The sequence below is a fragment of the Emys orbicularis genome, chromosome 19 (assembly GCF_028017835.1).
Source record: "Emys orbicularis isolate rEmyOrb1 chromosome 19, rEmyOrb1.hap1, whole genome shotgun sequence".
Classification (NCBI taxonomy): domain Eukaryota; kingdom Metazoa; phylum Chordata; order Testudines; family Emydidae; genus Emys; species Emys orbicularis.
Window position 1 is genome coordinate 3398991 of NC_088701.1, and position 18500 is coordinate 3417490.

The window sequence follows — 18500 nt, forward strand, 5'->3', positions numbered from 1 at the left end:
TTGTGGGCAGGAGCTTGATCGCTTTCGGGGGCCCAAGGGGGCCAGTCGGTGGGGAGAGGTGCAACAGGCTGCCAGTGAGCCAGGTGCTGTCTAAGGAAGGAGCCAGGCCCACCCTCAGTCCTGCTGTATATTTGTAGGATCCGTGCGGCTTAGCCCGCTGCTTCTCATGGGTGGCTGCAGGGGCCACCGCTCTGCTGAGAAACTTCATGACAAACTTCAAAGAGATGACAGGTACGGCTCAGGCTCGGCCCGGGTAGGGTGACCAGACAGCAAGTGTGAAAAGTGTGTGTGTGGGGGGGTGGGTAATAGGAGCCTATATAAGAAAAAGACCCCACCATGGGGCCTGTCCCTAGGACATCTGGGCCCCCTCGTCCCCCTATGAACTATCCCCTGCACTGTATGGGGGGGCGCAGGGCCTGGCCTGGAGCGGGGCGCCCGCTCCCTGGCCTGCGTGGGACGGACAGGCGCTTCCTGCCCTCCCCGCCAGGGACACGCGTGGGAGTCACGGGCCGCGCTGCCTGCTGGGAGCGGCGGGGCTCCCGGGCCAAGCGCTCAGCCATGTTAGCCCAGCGGGGCGGCCATTTTGTGTCCCCCCCGTCACGTGATCGCCCCCGTTCCCCTCACGCGGTTGCCTCAGCCCCCGCTCGGCGTCGCGGCGCCCCCCGTCACGTGATCGAGGCCCGCGCTTGCCCCTGTCACGTGCCGGGCCCGCTCCCTGGCCGGGGCCGGAAGCGGCGGGGCGCTAAGATGGCGGCGGCGTGAGTTGCATGTTGTGGGGCTGCCGAGTCCGTTGGGAAGAAGCGTCCGCCCGGCGCGCCCCGCCCGCCCGCCATGGCGGTGACCGTCACCCTCAAGACGCTGCAGCAGCAAACCTTCAAGATCCGCATGGAGCCCGAGGAGACGGTGAGGGGGGCGCGGCCCCAGCTCAGCCCAGCCCCCACCCCACGTGGGGGGCAGCCCCCCCGGCCCCGCCCCTCCCCCCGCAGGTAGGGCGCCCCCCCCCCCCCGCACAATCCTAGCTCCCTCTTCCCGTGTGGGGCCAGACCCCCCCCCCCCCTGGTCCTGGCCCAAATCTCCCTCCCCATTTGGGGCCAGCCTCTCCCCTTCCACATGGTCCTGCACCAATCCCCCCCCCCCCCCCCCGCTCCACATGGTCCTGAACCAATTGCCCCACCACCCTGGCAGCTCCACGTGGGGCGGTCCCAACTCCTCCCTGCCATGTGGGGCAGCCTCCCTACCGTTCCCCCAAAAGTGTAACACCCCCCCTGCCCACTCATGGGATGGGCCCTAGTCTGCGTGGGGCACTCTTCCCTTCCCGGGAGTGAGATGCACACAGTAAGAGTATCAGCTTTAAGGGGTATGGGCAGGAGCGTGGGGGGGGATGGATGAGATATGGGGTGAGAGTGCCAGAAGGGCAGGGGATGGGGCATGGGAGGAGGGGTGGATGGCTCCATGTGGGTGGGGGTGGGAGCCTCAGAAAGGAGAGGGGTGAGGGAGCCAAGTTGCCTGTGTGCCCCTGTACTGGGGTAGTAGCAGGTGGTACATCTGGGACTCTTTCAGCAAGTCCCTATTAGCTCCCGTTGAGAAATGTTCCAGGGCAGGCAAAGCTGGGCCTGGTGCATGTCCCTGGGGCCTGGGCGGTCACTGCTGGGCATCGCCTGCCTGGCCCAGAGCAATTGGGGGAGGGGGGGAGCAGGAAGACAAGCTGATCCCAGCTGGTGTGTCTCCCCCCACTTCCCGGTTCCGATGGAGTGGAGGGGCGGGGGGAGGAGATTTCACAGTGGGGTCTGTCCTGCTCCTGTTCCCATCGGCCTCTCTGCCTGCTTCCCCCACTGGGGTGCAAACCCCCTGCGTCTCTCTCTCTCCCTGACCCTCCTCTCAGTCATAGACACCCTTGAGATGTTAGAGGTGAAACCTTAATACCTTCATGATCCATGTTCATGTGACTCATGTCAAAGGTGACTGGAGTCCCCTGGAGGAACCGAACCCACTATCTTGTGGGGCTAATACAGCCTAGTGGTTAGAGCATTGGACTGGGACTCAGGACACCTGGGTTCAGTTCCCAGCTCTGCCACTGGTTTGGAGGGTGACTTGGCACAAGTAATTTCTCCTTCCGAGCCTCAATTTTCCCGTCTGTAACATGGGGAGAATCATACTGACCTCCTTTGTAAAGCCCTTGGCGACCAATAGATGAAAAGTGCCTTATGAGAGCTAGGGATTATTATGAGAGCTGGTGGCTGGGAGACAGGACTCCTGGGTCCCGTTCCAAGCGGTTAGTGCATAGGGTGTGCTGTCAATCGGATCTTCTCCCTCCAAACATAACGCTGAGTTCAGACTGAGGCTTTAGTGGGGAGCGGAGTCCTGCACTCAGACCTGTTTCCTTTGTGCTTTAGGCGTCACTGATTTTAAGGGGCCCTTTATTGGGAGGGTGGGGGTCCAGAATTTAGGGTGCGGGTATGATGCATATAAAAATAAACACTAGCAATCCAAATCTTACTATCATATTTTTTTTTTAGTACCATTTGAAATATCCCCTGTCACTTTTGCAGCTGAGAAACTTCCCAGGAGGGCAAAGGGATTTCAAATGTTTTTCACAGCACAGATCACGTTTTAAGACAGAAACTGTTTGCTGGACAGCTCCCCTCCCGTTTATAGCCAGTAAAGTCCCTGTGGTGGGACTGAAGATCTGGGGTTAGTTCCCAACTCTGCCACAGACTGCCTGTCTGATCTTGAGCACGTCCCTTCATTGTTCCGTGCCTCAGTTTCCCCTCCTGTATAATGGGAGGGGCTTCCCATGTCTTGTCTGTTCAGCCTGTGAGCTCTCACTCCGTGTCTGTGCAGCGCCTGGCACTGTGCGCCCCCAGTCTCTGTTGGGCCTTCCCCAGATTATGAATCACATGCTTAGGATTGTTGGTGTCTTTATTGCAAACTAGCCCCTGGCAATAAGCAGGCCCAAGCCGCCGCCAAGGAAAGCGCTGGCTGCGGAGCCGGGCCCATGAAGCTGAGTGAAACTGATTAAACACCAAGGTGAAACTGCTGCGCCTGCCCTCACGGGGCAAGCTGAAAGGCAAAAGGGGATTGGGTGACGTGCACTAGGCCGGCCTTAATGCTCTCAGGAGGCGAAGGTCAGAGGCTGGGTTTTTAACTGACTTGAAGGCTCCCTGTCTGATTGTAACTCCCGATCCCTTCCCAGCTAGGGCTGTGTCTGCGCCCCTGAGCCCCTTGTAGATGCAGCGCAGACCTTATCTGCTGCTCCCCGGCGAGTTAGCTCTACCGATAGCTGCAGCTATGCTGGGCCTCGTGCCGGCACGGCTCTGGGCTTGGCCGTTACAATTCCCTTGCTGGCTTTGTAAGTGGCAACTCCTGCTCTGCGCGCTCTCCTCTCCCTCAGTACTGGGACGCTGGATTCACTTCCGTGTCGGTATAAACAGCCCACCCGGGAGGTGGCTGCATCTCCACACCGGGCGAGGGACCTCGGTATAAACAGCTGCCGTGCTCCACCGCAGAGGCAGCCGCACTTGGGTAGTGGGTGATACGGTTTTGTCGCCTCGCTGATCCAGACGGTCGTGCCCATGGGAGGAGACGGGTGAGGCAATGGTTCCTTTTTTAAATAGCTGGAGTCCCACATGCTTTTCACAGGGCGTCAGGCTTCGTTTTGGCTCAACCCAGCAGCCGAAAATATCTCTTGGCTCCTACTCACTTGTCTCACAGGGCTCTGCAGCTGTTCCGACGGGTCCCCGCTGGGACACCATTGTCCTCCGGGGTGCAGGAGAGCGTCTGGTGCGAAGGCTCCACGGCTTGGCCGTGTGGGGTGTCCTGGAGGGGTGGGGGGATGGGATACATGCTTGCAGAAGCAGTTGCTCAGTAATTCTCCCAGAGGGCCTTGCAAACCGGAATGGGTTGAGCCTCATGACTCTGCCCCCTGCCTGCAAGGACCAGGGAATAGTTCCCTGTCTTACCAACGGGGAAACCGAGGCAGAGAAGGCATGAGTGGTTTAGTCACCCAGAGACCAATGCAGACGCATCCAGGACCAGTGGGACTTTCCCAGTGGCTGACTGTGATTCCCAGGGGACAGCCAGGCCCTGTTTACGCTGGGGGTAATGGGTGTGTTCAACATGTGTGGAAAATCTTGGTGTAGATGAGGCTTTTCTGCCATGTGTCCGTGCTGCCCGTGTTGTGGCACTAGGGGGCGCTGTGCTGCAGGGAGCAATGGGGGAGGGGCTCAGCAGGGGGCACTTTGCGGGTAGTGCTGCCCCAGTGCAGCAGTAGGGGGCGCTGTGCTGCAGGGAGTAGCTCTGGGGGGTGCCGTAGGGCCCTCACGGTCAGTGCTGGCTGCAGTGTGGTGTTGGCTGGCCAGGGCGAACCCTAGTTCCAGTGTGTAGAAATACAGCTCGGATCCTAGTGACCAGACGTCCTCAGTCCCCAAGTGTCCCGCGGGGATCCCCCCGAGCCCTTAGCTGCCCCCAGGAAGGAGCCTCCGGCTTGCGTTAGCTGCAGTGGCAGCTGTCCCGGTTCCCCAGCCCCTCCTTTAACCCAGGGCCTCAGCCTCAGCCTCCCCTTCTGAGAGCTGCTGCTGGCCTGTGTAATCTGGCCTGGCCCTGCCCTGCCGGGAAGCTGCCTCCATCACGAGCACAGCATGTGTCCCAGAAACACCCCGTGCTGGGTAGAGGGGTGCCGGGGGGGCCAGTGTCTGCACGTGCCCCTCCCTGGTCTCGGTTGGCACCATTCAGCTGTAATTGGTGCTCTGGGCGATCCTGGCAGCCGGGGGAGAGTCGCAGCTGCAGCTTGGCCGGGGGTAACGGGCACACGTGAGCCCAAGACATCCCATGACCTGCCCTAGGGAGCGCATCCGGTGTCTTTCGTGTATATTACTTAGTTAGATTACAGTGGTGGCCAGGAGCCCTGATCGTAGCCCAGGACCGCACTGTGCTAGGCGCTGTACAAACACCCAACAGAGACGGTCCCAGCCCCAAAGAGCTTCCAGTCTACGCAGCTGTGAGGTTATCTAGAGGCTTCAGCCAAGATCAAGCCCCATCAGGCCAGGCGCTGCCCACACACAGTGAGAGGCTGTCACCATCACAGCGAGCCCAGATGCAGGGTGGGACTCAGGTGCAGCATCTGGGCAACAGGTTGGCAGCTCAGAGCCAGAGAGTTGCCCCGGGACACCCAGGGAGTCGGCGGCAGATCCAGATTTCCCGAGTCCCAGGTCAGGGCCTTTCCCGCAAGACCAGACTAGGGTGTAGAGAACCAGGGCAGGAACAAACCAACCTGACCCGACACCTCCTTAATCCTCCCGCCTAATATCGGCGCTGGAGCCCGGCCGGGGGCGGGAGCGGGGTGGGGAAGGAGAGGGGTCCCCCTCCCAGCCATGCAGGGATCTGCATACCCAGCTGACGGGGCCGTCTCGTCCCGCCCGGCAGGTGCGGGTCCTCAAGGAGAAGATTGAGGCCGAGAAAGGCAAGGAGGCCTTCCCCGTGTCGGGCCAGAAGCTGATCTACGCCGGCAAGATCCTGAGCGACGACGTCGCCATCAAGGAGTACAAGATCGACGAGAAGAACTTCGTGGTGGTCATGGTGACCAAGGTACGGCCGGGCCCTGCTCCCGCTCATGGCTAGGCTGCCGGGTCAGGGGTAGGAGCTGCCCCTGGCTGGGATGCTGCGGAAAGAAGGCAGCTTTTCACACCCGCTCCGTAGGAGGCGCTCTCCCCTCGCTGTCGGTGCTGACCCCAGAGTGGCACTAGGGGGCGCTCTCCTCTCACAGTTAGTACTGATTGTATAACACATGCAGTCAGCCAGGGCCAAAGGGCAGTTCCTTCCCGCCCCCCTTCACCGCAGCTGCTTCCCCAGGGGTTGGGAGCTGATCTCGCATGTGGTTGGGGAGCGGGGGGCAGAGACCCCAGCTGCACCCTTCAGCGCTGCTTGTTTCCTCAGACCAAATCCAACTCAGGCGTCCCGGCCCCCTCATCTGGTGATGCTGGGCTGGCCAGTGCCCCGGAGCCAACCCCATCGGTGGGGCAGACGCCGGCGCCTGCAGCCGGTGCTGATGCTGTCCTGCCCCCAGCACCCGCGGCGCCAAGCGAGGAGAAGCCTCCGGAGGAGCCGGCTGCCGTCACGCTGCCCGAATCCACTGCCGGGTAAGCACAGAGAGCACGTGCCCCCTCCCCGCGCCTGCCTGTCTATGTTCATAGCTCAGTCACTCCAGGTACCCCGATGTCATGCCCCAGAGAATGGGGGGAGTGTGGGCATAACGTTCCTTTGTGGGAACTTGGAACATCTTTAACTTGGAGGAGTGGGGTCTAGTGGTTAGAGCAAGGGGGCTGGGAGTCAGGACTCCTGGGTCCTAGTCCCAGCCCTTCCACAGATTCACTTTGACTGGCTCAGTCACTTTGCAGCTCTGTGCCTCAGTTTCCCCATCAGTGCAGTCGTGCCTTCTTCCCTGTGGTGTTTGTTTTTTTAAGGGTAACGTTGCCATGTGGCTGTTAAGCAGTTGCCACCTCTCACCCCAGAGGTGGTTACACTGCAATGATCCCACACGCAGACTGCAGCGGATGAATGGCCGCGTCCCCGGGGTGTGGGGACAGGAAGGGGCTGCGGGGGGCACCGAGCTTGCCTGTGAAGCACAGAATGAGCCAGGCTGCTGGCCGAGAGCTCGTCCCCACGAGCAGCGGGGCTGGTTTGATTTCAGGGCAGATCGAAAAGCCGTTTAGTTTCCGTTAGTGACCTGGTGCCCCTTGAGATGTGGCGAAGACCCCGCGTGTCTCCTGGGCAGAAAAGACGAGCGTGTGTTAGAAATAGCGTTGGCAAGAAGACACCCCTGCTCTCAGAGATCGGCAGGTGCAAATTTGTGGGCTTGGGTCACGCCAGGCATAGCCCCAAGAAAGTTAACGTGGCAGTGGGGTGGTGGGTCCTTCCAACGGGGACGGCAGCGAGGCGAGGGAGAGCCGGCCTGTGGCAGGATCAGGCAGGCTTCCAAAAACTCGGCTGTGAGGTCACCAATGTTCAGACATTGTTACCCCAGGGTGGACCCTGATTCCGCTGTCAGGGCTGGGCCTGGTGGGTTAGCTTCAGCCCTTTGGGAACAGCATCACCCGAGCTGAAACAATAATAATTCCTCAGTAGATCTAAAGCACTTGGTCAGGAGCATTATCCCCATTTTACAGATGGGGAAACTGAGGCACGAGGCGTGACTTGCCCGTGGTCACCCAGCAGGGCATAAAGGCCTCCACCCTGGGGTCTGCACCGGCTGAAAACAAAAAATCCAGCTGAACTTGAAACCAGAGGGATTTTCTGCCGTAGACACCATCTGAGCCCTCGGATCCTGAGAGTGGCTAGCGGCTATTAGTGGTATTACGGTAGCGCCAAGACCCCGCTGTGCCAGGCGCTGCACGAACACCGAGAAAGGGAGAGCGGGGACCCGCTCGCAAACTCCAGAGACTCCAAACGCGCGGGCCATGTCCGTGGGATTTCGAACACGTGCGGTGACGTTCAGAACCACGCTGCTTTCCTAGCGCAGGCAGGGCTGGGGTCAGATCTCAGGGAGAAGGGACCTGCGGATCCTCCCAGCGCTGGGAGCCCGGCCCGGCCCAGCGCAGTGTTGGCCCCTGGCGGTTTGCTTGTTGCCCGGCTGTTTGGAAGGAGCCAGCTACTATTCCTCTCTTTTAAATTTGCAGCTCTGTTCCCTCTTCAGGTAGCGTGGGGCACCCAGACGACGCGGCTTCCACCCTGGGTAGGTGAAATCCCCTCGCTGGGGCTGGGGCAGGCGGCCGGGGTCCCTGGGCGGCAGCAGAGAGCGCCTGCCAGCACCCCGGGCCGGCTGCTCCATGGCTCCTGCAGCATGAGCTCGTGGGGTGGGGGCGCCCTCTGGTGGCCGTCGCTGGATAAAACAACCCCCTCTTCCTGTTGCGGGTGTACGGGGGCCGGGAGCAGGACCCCCCTTCGCAGCGTTACCCCTCCGTCTGCGGGGGGTGGGGGTGATGGCTCGGCTGGGGAGGGGGGAGCTGCCTCCCTCATCGTGATCTCAGGTTTCAGTGCAGGGCGGGTTCCAATCCCCGGGTTGTTCGGTGCCCTGTGTGATGAGTTGGTTGGGTCTCCACTGCCAGCCGCTCTGGGGCAGCCTGGGCTGTCTGTTCCAAGGATAAAAGGCGACCGTCTCCAGGCATTCGTTAGCAGAGGGGCCACGTTAGGGGAAAAAAGCCGGGGGGGAGGGGACTGGTAGCCAGGACTCCTGGGTTCTCTTCCGAGCTCTGCATGGGGAGTGGGGTCTAGTGGTTAGAGCTGGGGAGACAGGGCTGGGAGCCAGGTCTCCTGGGCCTTCTTTTCCCAGCACTTGTGGGCTGGATTCCATCTCAGGCTAAGGTGGACATGAGGGGTGCGTGGGTGTTGTTTAGCTGTATTACGGTAGTGGCCAGGAGCACTAGTCATGGACAGGGTGGGGTGTGGAGCAGGGAGCCAGGACTCCTAGGTTCTAGTCCCAGCTCTGCCCCTGACTCAGGGTGACTTTGAGTCACTTCCCCTGCGGGGTTGGGGGGGCCGATCCCGTGCTGGGAGATGTTGGCGGAGGGGGAAGGGCTGTGTTCGTAGCCAGCACCTGCCCCCCTTTCCCTTGGCGAGCGTGTGCTGGGCACCCCAAGACTGCTGGCTCTCCCTCAGCCCGGGCTGTTGTCCCCTTCCGCCCGCAGTGACCGGCTCGGAGTACGAGACGATGCTGACCGAGATCATGTCCATGGGATACGAGCGGGAGCGGGTAGTGGCCGCGCTCCGGGCCAGCTACAACAACCCCCACCGAGCCGTGGAGTACCTGCTGACGGTAAGGGAGCACCAGGGCTTGGAACAGGTCGAGCGAGGGGGGCAGGACTCCTGGATTCGATCCCCAGCTCGGGGAGGGGAGTGGGGTCTAGGGGGTTCGACCGGGGGGGCCCGGGAGCCAGGACTCCTGGGTTTCATTACCATTGACTCGCTCTGTGACTTTGGGCAAATGATTTTTTTCCCATCCACATCTGGATGGCTTACGGGAGTGGGACCCGTAAGGACACCGGTTCTGATCCAGCCCAGGGGTGCCCGCATTGCCTGAGGCTAGCTTGCCCCCTCGTTGGCAGGACATGGGGTGCCGGGCAAACCCCAGAGACTGAGTTCCTTTCGGGCCCCTTGCGGGGTGAGCCCCGTGGGGCAGGGGCTGCTGTGGGGGGAGGGGCGCTAGACAGCACTAACAATGCCCGTTTGACTTCACAGGGCATCCCGGGCACCTCCGAGCCGGAGAGAGCCCCGATCCAGGAGAGCCAACCCACAGAGCAGCGAGCACCAGAAGGTTAGTGATGGTCCTCCCGCTCCTATGTGAGACGTAGGGACCGTGGTGGGAGGGGGAGACCTGGGGCGGCCGGGCCAGGGGCTGGAGCTGCGTGGGAGAAGGCTCTCGCGCTTGTGGAGCGGGGGCTATGGAAGGCCGCTGAGAGCATGCAGCCGGGGGAGGCAGATGGTGACCCGAACTGGTCCCTCGGGGAGGAGGGGGTGGTTCCAGGCCCTCTCCCCCTGGCTAGATACCCCTCTTATCCTGTGATCACCAGTGCCCCACCTGTGTGGGGCATGGCTCAGGTGGGCCCTGCCCCTTCAAGGCATGGCCTGGCTTCACCCTGCCCACTCCTGCCCCGCAGGCGAGAACCCGCTGGAGTTCCTGAGAGACCAGCCCCAATTCCAGAACATGCGACAGGTGATCCAGCAGAACCCAGCCCTGCTCCCGGCCCTGCTCCAGCAGCTGGGCCAGGAGAACCCCCAGCTACTGCAGGTAAAGGGGGGCAGGGGCTGAAAGAGGCCATGGAGGAGGAGCCGGAAGTAGCACTGGGAGGGGAGTGTGTCTGGAGTGGAGGGAGGCAGGACTCCTGGGTTCTGTGCCTGGCTCTGGGAAGGGAGTGAGGTCTGATGGGTTAGAGCAGGGGGTTGGGGGGGGGACCCAGGACTCCTGGGTTCTAACCCTGGCTCTACCAGTGGGTTGCTTTGTGACCTTGAACAAGACCCTGCCTCTCTCTGTGCCTCAGTTTCCCCGCTGGGAAAAGGGGCTGTGGAGGCCCTGCTCTGGGAGGGGAAGGGCGTCTCTCCCTAAGCCTGACTCCCTCCCCCCCTGCCCTCCCCAGCAAATCAGCCAGCACCAAGAGCAGTTCATTCAGATGCTGAACGAGCCGCTGGGCGAGATGGCCGACATCTCTGACATCGAGGGGGAGATCGGGGCCATCGGAGAGGAAGCTCCCCAGATGAACTACATCCAGGTCACGCCTCAGGAAAAAGAAGCCATAGAAAGGGTAAGGGGGGGGGCTGGCTGTGCCAGGAGCCACCCTGCCTGCTGGGGTGCCCCGGGATCCCTGCGCTGGAGAGCCCCAACAAGGGTGCAGTGGGGTCTAGAGGCTGGGAGCCAGGACTCCTGGGTTCTATCCCCAGCTCTGTGCCAGGAGTTGGGGTAGAGTGGTTGGAGCGGGAAGGGGGCGAGCTGGAGGCCAGGACTCCTGGAGTCTGTTTGTCTGTCCCTGACAGCTCCAAAAGCCTGATCTGGTCTGATGCTGAGCCCCTTGAGCTGGGAGTTGAACAAGAACTGAGTTCGGTTATTAACATAAAGGCCAGGTTGTAGCCTTGACCACACGGGGGGGTGGTTGAGACGGGACAGAGGCGCCGGGGGGGGAGTAGACAGCTCTGACTTTGCAAGCAATGGAGCATAACTAATTTGGTCCTCCCCCCCAAATGGGCGTGGTCCTCCCTGATGGGGAAGGGCAGCGCTGCCAAGCTCCGCCCACAATATCCCAGCGGAGCTGGATACCTCTGCTGAAATGTGCGTCAAAGTGGCATCATTAGTCTTCAGAGTGAACAGGGGAGTCTTCCGAGTCTTTTCCACCTGGTCAGATCCAGAAAGGGCCATTGCTGGGTTCATGGCGACCTCCAGAGACTCATGGACTTTAAGGCCAGAAGGGTCTGTCCTGATCACCTAGTCTGACCTGCACATCTAAGGCCACAGAACCTCACCCACCCCCTCCAGGAACACGCCCATAGCAGCTGGCTGAGTTACTGAAGTCCTCAAATCTTGACGTAAAGACTTCAAGTTACAGAGAATCCACCATTTGCTCTAGTTCAAACCTGCAAGTGACCCAGGCGCCGCACTGCAGAGGGAAAAACCCCCAGGGTCTCTGCCCGGTCTGACCTGGGGGAAAATCCTTCCCAACCTCAAACCTGGTGATGGGTTAGACCCTGAGCACGTGGGTGAGACCCACCAGCCAGACACCTGGAAAGAATTCTCCGTGGTAACTCAGAGCCCTCCCCTTGGGAGATTGTTCCAGAACTTCCCTCCTCTGATGGTTAGAAACCTTCATCTAATTTCAAGCCTAAACTTCCTGATGGCCAGTTTCTAGCCATTTGGGCTTGTGCCAACGTTGGCCCTTCAATAAGTCCTCTCTGACGTACAGGAGCGATCAGATCTCCCCTCAGCCTTCGTGTGGTTAGGCTGAACGAGTCGGCTCTCCAGTCCTCGGATCATCCTAGTCACCATTTCTAATCTGAATTGGTCTTTCTTCCACATGGGAGCCCAGAAATGCACCCAGTGTTCCAGGTGAGGTCTCACCAGTGCCTTGTATAATGGCACTAACGCTTCCCTGTCTCTACTGGGAATACCTCGCCTGATGCATCCTAGGACAGCATTCGCCTTTTTCACAGCTGCATCACGTTAAAATGTTCGATAACATTGGTCCCTGACCGACTCCTCTAGTAGCCTCCCTCCAGCCTGCATTCACCTTTCAGCATGACCTGATGTAGTCTTCCCTTTAACCAGTTCCTTTACCCGCCTTTCGATTCTCCTATTGATCCTGTAGAACTAATTTCCCACATGGGAACTGTATCAAATGCTTTACGGAAATCCGGGTTGGCTAGACCTGCTGCACTTCCTTTGTCTAGCAAATCAGAGATCTTCTCAGAAACAGAGATCAGATTGGTCTGTCAAGATCTACCTTTTGTAAATCCATGTTGTCTTTATTCCCAATTACCATTTACCCCTGTCCTTAATTACTCTCAAAATTTGTTCTAAGACTTCGCATGCAATTGAGGTCACACTGAAGGGCCTTTAGTTTCCTGGATCACTTTGTCATCCCCCACCCCCTTAAATACAAGTATTGTGTTGGCAATTCCCCAGTCGCAGGGTACGACCCCCGAGTTTACGGTTCATTACAAATCCTTGCTATTGGCCTTGCAATTTCACGTGCCAGTTCCTTCAATATTCCTGGATGGAGATTATCTGGGCCCCCCGACGTGCTCCTATTCAACTGAGTTTGGTGTCCACCTTGGATGTGGTCATTTCAACCTCTGTATCCTCATTCCCATCAGCCACCCTGCCACTGTCCCCAGTTAAAAACTCATCACCGTTATGAAAAACTGAGACACAGCCTTCGTTTAGGTGTTGGGCCAGGCCTAGATTATCTTTAATCTCCTGCCCATCTGCAGTGCGGAGCGTCCCACTTCTTTCCTTGTTTTCTTTTTTTTCCCCCTATGGCTAAAGAACCGTTTCCTGGTGGGTTTAATTTCCTTGGCAAGCTCCAGCTCTGCTTGGCTTTTGGCAGTTCTCCCCTAGAGGTCGTGTTCTTTGCTGATCCATCCCACCTTCCGTTCCTTGTAGGTTTTCGGCTCTCTCAGTCCCCTGGTTGAGATGCTTGAGGTGCAGCCCTTCCCTGTGATTCCCCCGCTGGCTTCAGGCTATTTCTGCACCTTTGGCTTAAAATAATGCCACGCCTCCTCCACATTCAGATCCTTGAGTTCTCCGGGCCAGTCCGCTTCCCAAACTGCTTCCCTTCACTTTTTTTAAGTTGCCCTTTTGAAATCCAGGACTCTCGATTCAGACCTGACCTACTTTATTTATCCTTCCATTTACGGTGAATTAGCTCATGAGCTCTCGACCCAACCAGCTCTTCTATGAGACCTTCGCTTCTTACCAACACGAAATCTAACACACCATTGGCTCTTGAGGGTTCGGTGACTGGTGAGGAAATCTGTCGGCTGTCCCATCAAGGAACACCTGGGCCCTACCATTTATGAGATACCGTTTGTCCTGCAATCAGTCTGGGAGATTAAAGTCTCCCGTAATCGCAATTCCCAGTCGTGTTGAGTTCGTTAGAGGTCTCTCCAGATCCTGAGGGTCCGTAACAGAGCCCAAGCACCATCCCAGCAGAGCCTTTCTGAGCTTTCTTCCCCAAAGTGGTTGTGACCTAGATAGGTTCTGTTTTATCCATTCCGTCACTTCTCATTTCTCTCCACTCTCCCTTGTCATTAACATCCAATGCTGCACCTCTTCCCTGCGCGGCACGTTCCCTTCAGTCCCTCCCCGTCTCTGCTTTCGCTTCCTGTCCCTCCATGTTGTTCCCCAGGCGCCTCGCGGAGCTGGAGAGACGTCTTCGTTGTCTGCTCAGCTTCGGCCACGTTCCTCACCCGATTAGGGACAGTCATTCTACTGCAGTGTCCCCTTCCCGACTGTTACTGTCAGTGGCGTTGGGACCTTGTCGTCCTTTCTCCCTTGCCATATCCTCTTGTACTTGACTTTCCTCCTGCTCACTGTTAGTCAGATGTGGAGATTACGCCTGCCCTGAGTCCCTAGTTTCAATTGTGCCAACCTCCATCCCAGACGTCGGTCGCCCTCCCTGCTCAGGTGCCATCTGTCCCCAGAGAACAGTCCTCTGCCCGTGACTGCCTCCCAGTGATAGCATCACTGCCTGAGCCACGTGTTGATCATCGTCTTATCTTGCCTTCAGCCTCCTCTTCTAGGGCCGGGTAGAATCCCACTGAAGATCACCTGAGCCTCCCGTTCTTTAAGTGCCTTCCCCAGCCTGGCGTAGTCTCCCTGGCTGCGTCCCCGCGAGAATCTAGCAGTGCCATTTGTTCCCGTGGATTCTTTCCTCCTCCTGTAGGTTCAGGCTCGGGTCCACATCCCGTGTCTTAGCTCCTGGCAGCCAGCACACTCTTCCGTGCTCCAGAACAACTCAGCTGCAGCTCTGCTCTGCCAGCACTTCACCCCCGCCCTGCGGCGGGTTACAGCTCCCGGCGCGGGGACCGCGGGTGAGGTGGTCAGGCCTCCAGGAGATAGCACGGACCTGGCGGGCTGGGGGCCGGGGGGAGAGCTGGTTTTAAGATAACAGCCCTGTCGAAGTCACAGGCCTGCTGGGGTGCAGTGCAGTGCCTCTGCCCCTGCACGAGGGGGTCCTCAAAGACACCACGGCCGTCCTCCACAGCGCCTGTACTGGGGGGAATTTTTCCCCAGCCCCCCAAACCTGAGGGGTTTACAGCCCCTCTTTCACCCCCGCATTCAAGCGTCCCAAGTGGGCTCAGGCACTCTGCTCCGGAGGGACTCGGTTCCTGAGGGCGGCTGGGACATAACAGGGCGGCAGAGAGGCAGGGTCCTTTGACGCGTCTCCCTTTGTGTCCCCTCAGTTAAAGGCCTTAGGATTCCCGGAAAGTCTGGTCATCCAGGCTTACTTTGCTTGTGAGAAGAACGAAAACCTGGCTGCCAATTTCCTGCTGAGTCAGAACTTCGATGACGAGTGATGCAAGGAAAAAGGAAGAAAAAAATTTTATATATAAAAAAAAATTCTCTCTATATCTATTCCTGTCTATTTAAGGGGTATGTGGGAGAGACCCCAAATCCCCCCCAACCTGCCCCCCATCCAGATTGAACCAGCCCGGCCTTCTGGCTCGAGGAAATGCTCTTTTCCCTCCTCCCCATGGAACTGGACAGCTGGGGATTGAGCAGCAGAACCAGCCCCTAGTCTCAGCCCCCCTCCCCCCAGCGCCCGTGCCGTGGGTGAGTTCAGCTGTGCCCCTCTCCTGCACGGTGCTCGCTCTGGGGCGGGGAGAAGGGATTTGGAGCTGGTAGAGGGGGGTTTGTGGGCTCCTCTCCCAGCGCAGCCCAGCCCAAAACTTGTGTGCAGACAGATTGCTTTGTTGTGGAGATGACCAGCCCCTGTGGACAGGCTGAGGTACTCCGCTTCCATCCATCACCCAGTCTCCTTTAATGTCCCTTCCCCAGCCCCGGTTTCTGCCACTGTCCAGCCAACAGTCAGTGTTAGACCCTGTTTATCCCCCTTCAAACCTCACAGATCACAGCGGGCCCACCCCACTCCCCAGCCTGTTGTGTTAGGGGTTGGTTTTGCCTGCATAGATGAGGCTAAACCATGTCGCTAGTCTGGATCCATGCTGAGCAGAGCACGGATCCCTGCTCCTAGCCTAGGCCGTGTTTAAACCAACCGCCCTCCGCTAGCAGTTCGCTCCAGCTCCCTTTTAATCTCTTGGGTACGGTTTGACGATCAGGGAGGTTTGAGAACTGGCTTCCTGGGAGCCCAACCTATTTTTAAGAACCCAGCTGCTCTGGCATTCGTCCCGCCCTCCCTGCGAGGCGTGCATCGAAACTCTGCGCTAGCTCTCAGCCGCGCGGCGGAAGGCGAGAGGTGGGTGCTGCCTTCGAACAGTCCACACTGAGCCGGGCCAGGGCTGCCGTGAAAAGACAGCGCTGAAGCAATGCTGACAGCGAGAGCAGGGTTGCGGTGTTTTGCCCTCGGACGTCGGCGCCTGGGCTGTGCCGAGGGAGATGGAAAGCCATTAAAACCCTGCCTGCCCTTAAAGAATCTTTTTTAAATTACCCCTTTGAAAAGTGCTGCAGATCAGCCCTTTCCTCCGCTTGTTTTAAGCCCTGTTTCCAATTGTATTGTAGTTTTAAGGGAACCAAAAAATAGGGTGTCTTTAACCTTGATTTTCTCCTCCTTGTGGGATTTAAAAAATACAGATTTATTAGATCAAAATCTATTTATTTGAAACAGGGCAACTTTTACCCCCTTCACCCTGGTAATTTAAAAATCCGATTCCACTCCCCTTGAAATGCAGATGTGCTCTGACCCACCTCCCAAAAAATCAGATTAAAATCCACCATCATCCCACCTCCTCCCTGCTATTTTAATGCCAACGAGATGGTGTTTAATTAAACGCCTGAAATGCCCAATTTACTCTTGGATCTAAACATCCCTGCAGCTCTGGTGTATTCTGGCTTGGCTGATTATTCTAGATCATCACACCCGTTTCTGCGTCCCTATTTCCTTCCCTGTCTCATGCCCCAAAAACCTTGACGCCCCATTGAAGTAACTCCTGATTTTTCTGAGCCATTCTGTTGCATACGAATCTTGGCTTGGGCTCGCTTTCCCCAGCGTGCAGTTGCAAAGAGAACAGAGTATTTGCCTCTAAAGTAAATCCTGAAGCCATAAATAACTTCTAAGTTCCATGATATTGCAGAGTAGCTGTGACTTTAAGGGGGTGGGAACATGGGTTCCAAAGTGGGTGGGGACAAGCGTTTGATAGGCCCACAATCTTAGCTACGCCTCAAGTCAATAGCGTCCATTGGTTAGATCCAGGCCTTGCCTTGTGGCCACAGTTCCATCTTAAAGGAGCAGTGTCCTAGCATTTGCAGTTTATTTTGAGGTTGGTTTGTTTTTCTTGGTTGTACTTATAAATGTTCCTAAGCAGCCGCTGGGTCTGTGCCTGCTAACCAGGGGCCCGATCAAACTCTGGGAGTGGAGATGGCATAGGGGATAGATTTGATGGCGCAGTAGGTAAAAAGGGGAGGAGTGGGGGTTGGGATGGAAGGATTACATGCAAATTTAAAACCAAAAGAGGGTGGTTCTTACCCACCCACTTTGTGGGGTGGGGAAAGCGGGGCTGGGGTGGGTTCTGGAATTTGGCCTCCACACCACACCCCAGCCTCATCAGTCAGACCTGCCGTTTTGGGTGGCACTGCTCCCCCCTTGCCTGGCACCGCTCCTACGGCAGCTTTGTTGCGCCTGTTAATTTAGCAGCAGGTTTCGAGGCCCCAGGGGAGCCGCGGGAGGCTGGCCTCGAACACTGGGGCGGGGCTGGAGTCTCAGGCTCCGTCTATGCTGAAAACGCTGCTCGAGCGCTTCAGAATAGACTCTCGCTCCAGCGCTGGGAGTTAATCCACTTCCCGGAGAGGCGGCAGCTTGGCCCGGGGCAGGATTCGTCCACAGGTCGAGACCCCGGCTCAACTCTGGCTCCCGGGGGCGTGGGTTTTTCATTCCCCTGCGAGATGTAGGTGTGGCCATGTAAATTGTCAGCATAGACCAGCCCTCAAGGCCCCCATGCTGCTGATTTAACAGAATGCGGGGGGGGGGGGGGGGGGGTTCCCTAAATTTCCCAGCAGCCTTAGGGGAAGGTGCTTCGGCTGGCTGGTCAAGCTCGGGGGTCCGGCCTCATTTGTTTCAATCTTGAGCTGTTCAGCTGTAGCCTGAACTGAGCGGGGTGATGGGTAACCAGGCAGGGTCTGGGGAATGAAGCAGGCCTGGCCCCTGGGTGTAGATTTCCCCCCTAGCTTTCAGTCCCCCCAGGCGGCCGGCCTCTCCCTGTCGAGGCTGAAACCGCTGTTTCACACCCACTGTTTTTGGGGTGCTATGAATGGAATGTGAAATAAACGAGCTGCCCCCGCCACTCGCTGACGAGGACGGGTCGGAACCTCCCGAAAGCTACCGTCTCCGGCCTGTTCTTTCTAACCCGCGCCTGGGGGAAGCTGTGAGCGGCCGGGGGAGGGGAGAGCTCTTTTAACCCGCAGAATAATTGAGTGTGGATGATTAAACATGCCTGTGCTGGGAGGGGACGGGTTGGCCCCAGGAGTGTGGCTCTCTTCCCTAGGGCCAGCTAGCTAGTCCGGTAGTGCCCGTGTGCCTCGCTTCACTCTGTGTGTGTGTCCCTGGGTTGTGTTTGTGGTTGCCAGGGACGGGAGGAGCTTGGAGACCGTTACCGCGGGAACGAGGCCTGGCTCCTGGGGCTGGAGCTGTGGGACAGGCTAATAGGGTTTTCTCTAGCGTTGTTCGCCCCTCAACGCATCTTACAGCAGCCTGGCTGGATGGCTTCGCTGGCTGCTGGAACGCAGCTGCCTCGGGGTGGGGTGCAGGGAGCCCTCGCCCAGGGCTGAAATGCAGCCACCTCTGGGTTGGGCCTGGGGGCTGAGTCATTTCATGCACCCTGGAGGCAGCTGACTTGAGCCAAGGGCCCTGGCTAACCTACGATGGACTAGCCCAAGCCCAGCTGGTTCCGCGCCCGCTAGGCCCCACCAGAGGGGCCTGCTCAGCAGGGGCCGGGCTTGCAGGGCCGGGCAGGCCCAGAAAGCAGGTTTGGCCACATTTGTGCAAAGCAGATGGGGTTGGCGCAAGGCCACATGAGGGCAGCCGTGTCCCGCTGCGGCCTGCAGGAGCTGCTGTCGGCTCCAGGACCGGGGCGCTGGAGACTTTTCCAGCAGTTCCTGTTCCTGGGCAGATCTGCAATGTATTAGTTACACCCCAGTAGCACTAAGGAGCCCCACAAAAATTGGGGGCTCCCCCATTGTGCCAGATGCACAGACCCTGACCGGGATCGGGGCATCCATGGGCCGGGCACTGCCCAGACCCCGACCGGGATCGGGGCCCCCATGGGCTGGGCGCTGCCCAGACCCCGAGTTG

General features: G+C 58.5%; 1 protein-coding gene across 2 annotated transcripts; it reads left to right on the forward strand.

Annotated features, from left to right (window-relative positions):
• Positions 1-738: 738 nt before the first annotated feature.
• RAD23A (RAD23 homolog A, nucleotide excision repair protein) lies at positions 739-17527 on the forward strand. 2 transcript variants are annotated; one of them, XM_065419280.1, is made up of 9 exons: positions 739-903; positions 5422-5583; positions 5932-6134; positions 7671-7726; positions 8679-8806; positions 9229-9304; positions 9648-9778; positions 10125-10289; positions 14440-17527. In XM_065419280.1, the coding sequence occupies exons 1-9, from the start codon at positions 832-834 to the stop codon at positions 14551-14553; spliced, it is 1107 nt and encodes a 368-aa protein (XP_065275352.1). In that variant the 5' UTR covers positions 739-831; the 3' UTR covers positions 14554-17527. The 2 variants fall into 2 exon arrangements, with proteins under 2 accessions (XP_065275352.1, XP_065275353.1); XM_065419281.1 differs by having other exon boundaries at positions 743-903; positions 9648-9703.
• Positions 17528-18500: the final 973 nt, after the last annotated feature.